The sequence below is a fragment of the Schistocerca americana genome, chromosome 3, assembly GCF_021461395.2.
Source record: "Schistocerca americana isolate TAMUIC-IGC-003095 chromosome 3, iqSchAmer2.1, whole genome shotgun sequence".
NCBI lineage: Eukaryota > Metazoa > Arthropoda > Insecta > Orthoptera > Acrididae > Schistocerca > Schistocerca americana.
The window spans coordinates 572,536,214-572,548,397 of record NC_060121.1 but is presented as its reverse complement, the minus strand read 5'-3'; the positions used below and the strand labels follow the sequence as shown (position 1 = coordinate 572,548,397).

Genomic DNA, 12,184 nt, shown 5'->3' with positions numbered 1-12,184 from the left:
ATGCGGCATTGCGGGAACGTAACTCCGTCTGGGTCTCGACTTTTTCACCGTTTCAAAGGGAAATTAACGACGAGAGATGGGGTTCAAAGTCTGTTCCACTTCCTCCCTTATGACCTCTTGAAGCGTGTCGGTTTTTTGCTCGCTGTTCAAAACAAGTGCCTTCTGAAATTCCTCTCTCATTATCTGACGAAGAATACTTGTGAAATCAGTTGCTTCCTCCATCACGGAAATCGATACGACGTTTGGAAGCCTTTCGAACTTCTTGCGTGTAATTCTTTTTTGATGCATTTTTCTCGATATACTTTCACCATTTTAAGGAGTCGTCTGCTGTCCAAACCTCCTTCAGGATTAGGGCTTGATACATGTCCTCAGCAACACCCATCATGAAATGTGCAACCTTATATCCCTCCTTCATTCTAGGATCCACTATTTTACACAGTTCCAAGACGTCTTGAATGTAAGATGCTATAGTTTCTTCTGGAAGCTGTGCCCTGCACTTTAATTTATCTTCAGCCTTGCTCTTCTATCATTGTGTGTCGCCGAAATACTTGCGCAGTTGCGCCTGGAATATTTCCCAGTTTGTGAACTTCTCCTCGTTCTCATGCCACTGCCTGGCAGTGCGCACCAAGTAGAAAAATACCATAGCCAAACACACTTTGTCATCCCCTTTTGTACATGTATCTATACGCTCATATACCTTCAGCCACATGTTTGGATCTTGGCCATCGTCACCATAGAAACCGAAAGGATGTCTCATTGATGGCACACAGTTGCCGTCATCGTAACGTCCACTCCTTCTTCTGTCTCCGATAGATCGTGATCTGTTGAACATGGCTTGAACTCGGGTTTCTCGCCACGTAAACGAATACTCTGTCGTGGCCCGATGGGAGCCACTGTGTCGTAGATAATGTGCGCTACTACACGTTCCAGTACCCAGGGTCTCCACCAGAATTATGTCACGTGGAAGAAGGTGTAATTAGATCAGTGACGAACACTAACTTCTCCTAACGAAGGTTTATTCAGCACTTGCGCATACAGCAGCGCGGAGCGAACTGCTCCGGCCAGAACACATACAGTATACATACTGCTACAGAACATTCCAGTACAATGATTCTTGACATTTGTGGATACTTCTAGAGCGTACTAGAACAGAATATAGAAATTAAAACTGAACAATCTAGGTGAGTTTTGAAATCACGACCCTCCATGCTACAGTTTAATATCATAACCACTACACCCCGGAACTACTCTGCTTCTTCTGCAACAATATCAACAGCAGCAGAAAATGGTATAAAGGGAGTAGGATTCATTATGAACAGGAAGATAGGGCAGAGAACGTGTTAAAATGAACACTACAGTGATTGGGTGACTGTCATCAGAATCGAAAGCAAACCAACACCGACACCGATAATTCGGGTATACATGAGGATATTGAAAGGGTAGTACAGTACGTAACGGGAGATGAAAATCTAACAGTCGTCAGGGACTGGAATGCAGTTGTAGGGGAAACAGAAAAAAAGGTTACAGCGGAATATGGGCTTGGCACAAGGAATGAGAGAGGGAAAGGGTACTTGAGTTCTGAAATAATCTTCAACCAGTAACAGCGAATACTCTGTTCAAGAATCACAAGAGGAGCAGTTATATTTGAAAAAGGCCAGGTGGTACATCGTGGTCAGACAGAGAATCCGAAATCAGATACTGGCTTGTAAAGTGTACCTGGAGCAGATATACACTCAGATCACAATGTAGTAGTGGTGAAGAATAGGTTAAAATTTAAGAGATTAGTCAGGAAGAAAAGAAGTGGGATACGGAAGTACTAAGGAATGACGAGATACGCTTGAAGAATGGACGTATCAAAAAAGGACCAGCACAGAACTTGGGAAGGAAAATATAGGTAACTGCGAAGAAACCATGGGTAACAGAAGAAATACTTCAATTGATCGATGAAGGGAGCAAGTACAAAAATGTTCCGGGAAACTCAGGAATAGAGAGATACAAGTCGCTGAGGAATGAAATAAATAGGAATTTCAGGGAAGGTAAAACGAAATGTCTCCAGGGAAAGTATGAAGACATCGAAACAGAAATGACCGTCAGAATGACAGACACAGCATATAGGAAAGTCAAAACATCCTTCGGTGACATTAGAAGCAAGGGTGATAATATTAAGAGTGCAACGGGAATTCCACTGTTACATGCAGAGGGGATAGCGGATAGGTGGAAAGTGTACTCTGAAGGCCTCTATGAGGGCCAAGATTTTTCTGATGTGATAGAAGAAGAAACAAGAGTCGATTTAGAAGAGACAGCCGGGCGGTGTGGCCGAGCAGTTCTAGGCACTTCAGCCCGGAACCGCGCGACTGCTACGGTCGCAGGTTCGAATCCTGCCTCGGGCATGGATGTGTGTTATGTCCTTAGGTTAGTTAGGTTTAAGTAGTTCTAAGTTCTAGGGGACTGATGACCTCAGATGTAAGTCCCATAGTGCTCAGAGCCATTTCAACCATTTTTAGAAGAGATAGTTGATCCAGTATTAGAATGTGCATTTAAAAGAGCTTTGGAGGGCTAAGATCAAATAAGGCAGAAGGGATAATTAACATTCCATCAGAATTTCTAAAATCATTGTGGGATGTGGCAACAAAACGACTATTTACGTTGGTGTCTAGAATGTATCAGTCTGGCGGCATACCGTATAACTTTCGGAAGAGCATCATCCACACAATCCCGAAGACGGAAAGAGCCGATAAGTGCGAAAAGTAGCACACAGTCAGCTTAACAGCTCATGCATCCAAGTCAATTACAGGAATAATATACAGAAGAATGGAAAAGAAAATTGAGGTTGGCTAGATGACTATCAATTTCCTTTAGGAAAGATAAAGGCACGGGAGAGGCAGTTCTGACGTTGCGGTTAATAATGGAAGGAACACTAAAGAAACATCAGGACACGTTCATAGGATATGTTGATCTGGAAAAAGCGTTCGACATATAAAATAGTGCAAGATGTTTTAAATTCTGAGAAAAGTAGGGGTAAGCTATAGGAAGAGATGTGTCATATACAATATGTACAACAGCCAAGAGGGAATAACAAGAGTGGAGAACGAATTAAATAGATTAAATATATTAAGTGGGGTGTAACACAGGGAGGTAGGCTTTCGCCACCACTGTTCAATCTCTACATCGAAGAGTCTATGACGGAAATATATGATTGCTTCAGGAATCGAACTAAAATTCAAGGTGAATGGCTATCAATGATATGACTGGCTGATGACACTCCTATCCTAAGTGAAAGTGGAGAAGAATCACATGATCTGCAGGTTGGAATGGACAGCCTTATGAGTACAGAGTATGGATTGAGAGGAAATCGAAGAAATGAGAACTGCGAGAATCTTAACATCAGGGCTGATGGTCACGAAGTAGATTATGTTAAGGAATTCTGCTACGTAGGCAGTAACATAAACAATGTCGGACGTAGCAAGGAGGACATTAAAAGCAGACTAGCTATGGCAAAAAGGGAATTCCTGGCCAAAAGAAATCTACTAATAACAAATATCGGCCTTAATTTGGGGAAGAAATTTCTATGTTCAAATGTGAGTGAATTCCTATGGGACCAAACTGCTAAGGTCACGGTCCCTAGACTTACACACTACCTAAACTAACTTATGCTACGAACAATACACACACGCCCGAGGGAGGACTCGAACCTCCGGCGGGAGGGGCCGCGCAATCAGTGATATGGTGCCTCTACCCGCGCGGCCACTCCGCACTGCGAAATTACTGAGAATGTACGTTTGGAGTACAGCATTGTATGGTAGTGAAACATGGACAGTGGGAAAAGCGGAACAGAAGAGAATCCAAGCATTTGAGATGTGGTGCTACAGGCGAATGTTGAAAATTAGGTGGACTGATAAGGTAAGGAATGAGGAGGTTCTGCGCAGAATCGGAAAGGAAAGGAATACGTGAGAAACACCGATAAGGAGAAGGGATAGGATGATAAGACAATGTTAAGACATGAGGAAATGCCTTCCATGGTACTAGGGGGAGCTGTAGAGGGGCAAAAACTGTAGAGGAAGACTGAGATTGGAGTACATCTAGCAAATAATTGAGGAAGTAGGTTGCGAGTGCTACTCTGAGATGAAGAGGTTAGCACAGGAGAGGAATTCGTGGCTGACCGCATCAAACCAGTCACAACATTGATGACTAAGGAAAAAAAACAAAAGAAAAAATCTCCATTTTAAATATCGAATCGGCGACGTCCTCCATAATCGACCTGAACAAGAGAACCATGTCCCCCAAGTTTTTTACAGTGTGACAGTCTTCGTTGTAGTTATCAATGATACAACGTTGACATTAATAAGACCTGTTCAGTGTTGGTTGTTTGTAGACGTTTCTCCATCTTCTGTTCCTCCTCCAGCGTTACAGCAACAACTCATCAATTGCTGCAGACTATTAGAAGTTTGGAAGAGTTGGCGGAGAGGAGAGGTTTTAATTTCTCAACCGAAAAATCTGTGTGCGGCTTTTCTAAATGTTAACGCTCTGTTTTGCACTTTACTGGGGTAAGAATGAGCCACGATGCTCCTCATGTTAAGGGCACAGTGAGGTTCCTGCGAGTCTCATTTGGTCTAGAGATAAAGGCCTCATTCAGTAGGACGGATTGCCTCTTATAGCTGGCTACGTCTGATTTTGATATCTTACACCAAGGTTGGGGCAGATCTCCACCTTGGCTCCTAAAGAGGCTCACAGATATTTCCGATTCGACGGAGTTTCATAAAGATCGCACTTCTTTCTTTTATAGCTTTTTGGATATGCATCAAGGTTTTAAAATCAACTGGCGTTTCAAAGCAAAGGGACATTCTCGACTGTTCAGTAGTGTTTCACAACCGCGTCTTCAGGGTTTGACTTTCGAATGAATACACCGTATTTGCCACAGAGATCTCGAAGGCTCTGGAGCAAATGATGTGTTTTTACAACAATAAGTTCATTGTTTGCTAAAATTTCCTTAGTGCCCTATAATGTTACAACAATTGTACTATTCAGAGAAAATGTTACAATAAATTGAAGAAAATCTGCTTCTTTCTCAGTTGCAAGGGAAGTTTGTATCTCCGCGCTGGGTATCAGCGCCCGCGGAAATTCGGATAAATAATCAAGCAGACCAAGCAGCGAAAGGGTGCTACAGGGGACAAAACGTGGCATAGTTTCCCTTCCCCCCCTGCAGTCATTCTGCTGTTGACTCAGAACTGTGACACTGTGGGAGGATAAATGGCTGGCGGAGAGGTACACTAAGCAATTGGTGGCAGAGCCAACAAACTGGCCAAAGCGTCCCTCACATTGGTCGCTCTTCTTGGATCAAGTGACCCTGACCTCTCTCTGAATGGGCACTGTCCCCTGACATACGCTGTCGAAATCATAATACGCTACCTTTAAACTGAGAGCACTTTTTATTGTGCTGAGACAGCAGATGCAAATTTAGGTGGAGACCTGCTCTTTATCTTATGTGATGAGTGGTCAAGTGTGATACGAGTGTGATAAACCTTGACAATTTTGTGAAGATTTTGGTCTCCAGCCTCAGATTTAGCCTGGAAATCTTAGTGTGTTTCAGAGCGGCTGGCACATCCTTTATATTCCAGCAATCTGTCTGAAAGAGCTATCTTCTGTGTTATTTTAATCCTTCACACTGCTTCTTCCTTTTTTCTGTAAGTCTTGGATCTGGAAAATGAATGTTCTTTGACGATTTTTTATTTGTGGTGTGTATATACGCATGTCATCAGGCCATTTTTATTATTTTTCAACTAAAGTTAAATTTTTGTATCCTACGACTTTAACCCACACCCAACTCAAAATTTTATTGCCGGTGCTAGAGACCCTCCATTGATGCAGTCACATAAATACATCGCCAGCATCAACGTCATCATCCATGACACTCTGATGTGTACGAGGTTATTCTGGAAATAATAACTTGCTCGATACCACTAAACGCTGTTACAGGTTTGGTACAGCACCCTTTCCTTTACTGTAACCTTATCTCTGAATTCTTATACAAAAATGACTAACTTTTTCAGTTTGTGAGTAGTAAGGTACAGTTTCAAGAACTTTAAAGTTTAAAGCATTTCAGTTCTTATTATCTACCTACACAGATAGTTGTTACTACTTCTTCTTTAATTATATGTCTGAACATGATTCGTAAGTGATCGAAGTAGTAATAATTTATGGAAATTCAAATTCTGTGTCTGCTCCATCCGAATTGTAACTGCTGCACTTGTGATACATGACAACTTTTGTCTTGCTCAATACAAGATGAGTACAAAATTCAAACAGACAATATATATTTGGATGTTGTGGGGTAGAAAGGAGATCCTAATTTTACTTTCTAGGACACACAGGGGCAGCAGCTGCTTTCCCACATCAAATTTGAAATAACAATAGCTGAGTGATCAAATAATTTTCTCCGGTCACAGCATCTATTACTAGACACATTACGAGAATATCAGTTCCTTTATTTCTTTAATTAATATTTCCATTGCAACAGTGGGTATCACTTCACGGTGTACTTTGCCATCTCTTGTCGCACGGTGCTCAGTACTTGCGCTGTTTTTGTACTCTGTGCAAAAATAACTAAAACATGGTGACTGCCAGCAAGTAAAACAACTGCAGCCGATGTGAAAAATTCTTAACCAGCATCTGACATTTCAAAATTGACTTATAATTACATTGGTGAAACAATTCTCTCATTTAAAATGCCTATTGTCACTAGGCATTTGTTCCACAAGATAAAAACGCGTAATGTTGTGAACACTGCGAAGTAACACTTATTGCTGTGCAAAGATTTGGTACCTACATCTCTTAAAAGGCTGTAAGTGTGACTTATATTTTCTTTTGATGCATTTTAGGAAAAGAAGCAAATTATACACCATCCGTGGGAACCAAATATCGAGCCAGATGTGGAGGGTGCTGTAGTTACTGAGTCCCCCAATCAGATGCTCATAGACGGCCGTTTCAACAACGTGCCAATCATGATGGGCACTGCTTCTGCCGAAACTGGTACGTATTCCTTGTCTACCCCATCCGAGTCGTAGCTGTGATATGATATGTTCCATAGGCTATGATGTCACGATCAACGAAGCTTTCCAGTCCGGATACATTGGGTACGCCTGTACCACCACGTACAACAGCAACTGTTAACCATCCGTTACCGTGGGTAAACGAATCATTGATGTCAATGCTGAAGTTCAGTCTGCAACCACAAAACACTGCAGGTCCGTCCAGTAGAGAGTGTGCGGCGACAGATTTGATGGTATTCTTTTTCTTGTCGGCGGCGGATGTGGTCATTTCGACGTCTTCAATAGTTTCGGATAAATTTTCTGTAACTTCTTTGCGCCTTCCAGTATTTGTTCCAACAGCTGACTCTTGTCATTCTGGTGGTCACGGCATTTGTATCAGAGTTAGTGGCATATTTCATTAATGTACGAAAACTAAAACCTTTTAAATGAAAGAGATCTTATAAGGTAATGCATCTATAGTTAATGGCTGTATCTTCCCCCACTCCAACCCTTGAATCACCACCACCATCTACCCCAAATAATAGTGACAGTCCATTTCATCCCCTTATTAACATTTTGTGTCCATTAAACGTTTCTTGTTCTAAATTACACCTATGTATTTTGAACGTATCCCCAAAATACTCCGAATGTTTGCTTACGTTTCAGCTGTGATTGATGACTTCAGAAAAGTATCAGGATGTTCCCCATCAGGACTCAGTCCTCAGTTTCACGTGACACAGTATTAGAAATACATATAAACAGCTGGAATACACCTTTCTGAAGAAAACTCTACATTAGTAATAGCCTGGTAGAATTTTTCACAGATCATAGCTTAATCATAGGTAACACTTGGTTCAAGAATCACAGTAAAAGGTTGTATACATGGAGGAAGCCTGGAGATACTAGAAGGTATCAGATAGATTATATAATGGAAAGACATAGATTTAGGAACCAAGTTTTAAGATGTAAGACATTTCCAGGGGCAGATGTCGAGTCTGACAACAATCTATTGGTTATGTACTGGATATCAAAACTGAAGAAACTGCAATATGGTGTGACTTTAAGGAGATGGGACTTGGATAAAGTGACAGAGCCAGAGGTTGTAGAGAGTTTCTGGGAGAGTATTAGGGAACAACTGACACGAATGGAGGAAAGAAATACAATAGAAGAAGAATGGGTAGCTCTGAGGGATGAAAAAGTGAAGGCAGCACAGGATCAAGTAGGTAAAATGACGAGGGCTAGTAGAAATCCTTGAGTAACAGAAGATATACTGAATTTAACTGATGAAAGGAGAATATATAAAACTGCAGTAAATGAAACAGGCAAAAAGGATTACAAACGTCTCAAAAATGAGTTCGACAGGAAATGCAAAATGGCTAAGCAGGGATGTCTAGAGGACAAATGTAAGGATGTAGTGGCTTATCTCACTAGGGGCAAGATAGATTCTGCCTACAGGAAAATTAAAGAGACCTTTGGAGAAGAGAGACCTATTGTATGAATATCAAGATCTCAGATGGAAAACCACTTCTAAGCAAAGAAGGGAAAGCAGAAAGGTGGAACGAGTATATAAAGGGTCTATACAAGGGCGATGTACTTAGGAACAATATTATGGAAATGGAAGAGGATGTAGATGACGATGAAATGGGAGATATGATACTGTGCGAAGAGTTTGACAGAGCTATGAAGGACCTGAGTCGACACAAGGCCCCGGGAGTAGACAAAATGCCATTAGAACTACTGACGGCCTTTGGAGAGCCATTCCTGACAAAACTCTATCACCTGGTGATCAAGATGTATGAGACAGGCGAAATACCCTCAGACATCAAGAAGAATATAATAATTCCAATTCCAAAGAAAACAGGAGGTGATAGATGTGGAAATTACCAAACTATCAGTTTAATAAGTCACGGCGGCAAAATACTAACGCCAATTCTTTAGTGACGAATGGAAAAACTGGTAGAATCCGACCACTGGGAAGATCAGTTTAGATTCCGTAGAAATGTTGGAACACGTAAGACAATACTGACCATACGACGTATCTTGGAAGATAGATTAAGGAAAGGCAAACCTACATTTCTAGCATTGGTAGAGTTAGAGAAAGCTTTTGACAATGTTGACTGGAATGCTCTCTTTCAAATTCTGAAGGTGTCAGAGGTAAAAAACAGCGAGCGAAAGGCTATTTACAATTTGTACAGAAACCTGACGGCAGTTATAAGGGTTGTGGGACATGAAAGGGACGCAGTGGTTAGGAAGGGAGTGAGTCAGGGTTATAGTCTCTCCCCGATGTTATTCAATCTGTATATTGAGCAAGCAGTAAAGGAAACAGAAGAAAAATTCGGAGTAGGCATTAAAATCCATGGAGAAGAAATAAAAACTTTGAGGTTCACCGATGACATTGTAATTCTGTCAGAGGCAGCAAAGGACTTGGAAGAGCAGTTGAACGGAATGGACAGCGTCTTGAAAGGAGGATATAAGATGAACATCAACAAAAGCGAAAGGATTATAATGGAATGCAGTCGAATTAAGTCTGGTGATGCTGAGGGAATTAGATTAGGAAATGAGACACTTAAAGGAGTAAAGGAGCTTTGCTATTTAGGGAGCAAAATAACTGCTGATGGTCGAAGTAGAGAGGATATAAAATGTAGACTGGCAATGGCAAGGAAAGCGTTTTTGAAGAAGAGAAATTCGTTAACGTCGAGTATAGATTTAAGTGTCAGGAAGTCGTTTCTGAAAGTACTTGTATGGAGTGTAGCCATATATGGAAGTGAAACGTGGACGATAAACAGTTTAGTCGAGAAGAGGATAGAAGTTTTGAAAATCTGATGCTACAGAGGAATTATGAAAATTAGATGGGTAGATAACATCACTAATGAGGAGATATTGAATGCAATTTGAGAGAAGAAAAATTTGTGACACAACGTGACTAGTAGTAGGAATCCCTTTGTAGGGCATATTCAGAGGCATCAAGGGATCTCCAATCTGGTATTGGAGGGCAGCATGGAGGATAAAAATCGTAGAGGGAGACCAAGAGATGAATACACTAAGCAGATTCAGAAGGATGTAGGTTGCAGTAGGTATGGGGAGATGAAGAAGCTTCCACAGGTTAGAGTAGCATGGATAGCTGCATCGAACCAGCCTGAGGACTGAAGACCACAAGAACAACAACATTTCATCAATTTCTTCGTCGTCTGCAGAGCTAGTTGGCTTGTAAACTTGTACTACTGTAGTAGGCGTTTGCTTCGTGTCTATCTTGGTCGCAATAATGCGTTCACTATGCTGTTTGTAGTAGCTTAGCCGCACTCCAAGTTCTTTTATTCATTATTAAACCTACTCCTGCATTACCCCTACTTGATTTTGTATTTATAACTCTGTATTCACCTGACCAAAAGTCTAGTTCCTCCTGCCACCAAACTTCTCTAATTCCCGCTATATCTAACTTTAACCTATCTATTTCCCTTTTTAAACTTTCTAACCTACCTGCCCGATTAAGGGATCTGACAGTCCATGCTCCGATCCGTAGAACACTAGTTTTCTTTATCCTGATAACACTATCCTCTTGGGTAGTCTCCACCCGGAGATCCGAATGGCGGACTATTTTACCTCCGGAACATATTGCCCAAGAGGACGCTATCATCATTTAACCACACAGTAAAGCTGCATGCCTTCGGGAAAAATGACAGCTGTAGTTTGCCCTTGTTTTCAGCAGTTCGCAGTACCAGCACCACAAGGCCGTTTTGGTTAGTGTTATAAGGCTAGATCAGTCAATCATCCAGACTGTTGCCCCTGCGACTACTGAAAAGGCTGCTGCCTCTCTTCAGGAACCACACGTTTGTCTGGCCTCTCAACAGATGCCCCTCCGTTTTGGTTGCACCTACGGTACGGCTATCTGTATCGCTGAGGCACGCAAGTCTCCCCACCAACGGCAAGGTCCATGATTCAGTGGATACGGATATGAAATTAGCTGCCTGTGATATTATTCGAAACACATTAGGGATATATGTTAGGAGGTGTCAGAAATTGTTCCCCGATGTCATGCTTGCATTGAGGTTGATGGCCGTCAGTTTGAAGATATTTTGTAAGATAAAATACAAACAGTACGTTAATTATGTCAATTAAGATATTTGCCGTTAACTGTAACTAGCGCAAATAAAAAAGTACGTAGCATTATCTCCTTAAGCTGCCTTCCCGATTCCAGGTTCCCTACCTCAAATTGATCAGTGGAACATCCTTTACGTGCAGTTAAATTTTTGCACGCTCTTACGGTAACACCCTATATTATGTGTCAACGTGTGAGTTGTCTCGGAGGTTGGTTTCTCTGTCCTTTATGTGTGCCTGTTTCGTGTTCCAAGTTACTGACTTTTGCTATTAGATGTTTATAAATCTGAGAGGGGTTCTATGTTGGTAAATGTTGTCTAGTGTCAGTATTCCTTAGTGTGAACACACTCTCTCCCGTATTAATCGATTTATCTTCACTCTTGCCCACTTCGGTAAAGTGTATGTGTATTGTGCTCGTCAGTAGACTGGGCGTTTGTTAAGTCTGCTTCGTAGTTATAGTCCTAGTCATTCTACACATCGTAGTTCTCTGCTCTAGGTGATTCTTTTTAGTTTTATTTCAGGATACATTCTTCTTGGGAGACCGGAACTGATAGCCGGTTTGAACAAAGACTTCGCGGCTGTGATAGGTCCCAGCTTACACCTGCCTACCGTGGAACAGCAGACAGAGGCCGCCTGGAAGGTGAAAGACTTCTACTTCGGCAACAACACCATTTCTGCCGACGACCCAGACACTCTGATCCCTGTGAGTAATTAGTTACTTCTAACACTACTTCCTTATTTTCATGGTTATCTATTCAATGTGAATAAAAGTGTTCGGTCACTCAATGTGGTTGCTCTATGTGGATTTAAAGAAAGTCAAAGCGTTGCCGACAAACGGAAGCTCAATGCAACCAAATTTCGCTAAGAAGACTAATAGGATAATCGTCCAACGAATTCTAATTTTGCTACTGACCTGACCAATAGTTGTAGATAAAAATCTGCTCAATCACTCGTTGATGATAGTGGAAGCACGAAAAATGCCAGAGCTGAGGTCAAACTGATCATCTAAAATTTTTTCTCTGCAGAGTAATTTAACACAGTGCCTCTTTTCAGTTGTACGAAGT

At 41.6% G+C, this 12,184-nt stretch overlaps 1 protein-coding gene across 1 annotated transcript in view; it reads left to right on the top strand.

Annotated features, from left to right (window-relative positions):
* Positions 1 to 12,184, top strand: part of LOC124606230 (acetylcholinesterase-like) — a 176,200-nt gene that overhangs the window by 128,324 nt on the left and 35,692 nt on the right. Inside the window, exons 6-7 of the mRNA XM_047138206.1 lie at positions 6,876 to 7,026; positions 11,642 to 11,823. Of these exons, the coding sequence (XP_046994162.1) occupies positions 6,876 to 7,026; positions 11,642 to 11,823 (333 nt within the window). The remainder of the gene's footprint in view (positions 1 to 6,875; positions 7,027 to 11,641; positions 11,824 to 12,184) is intronic.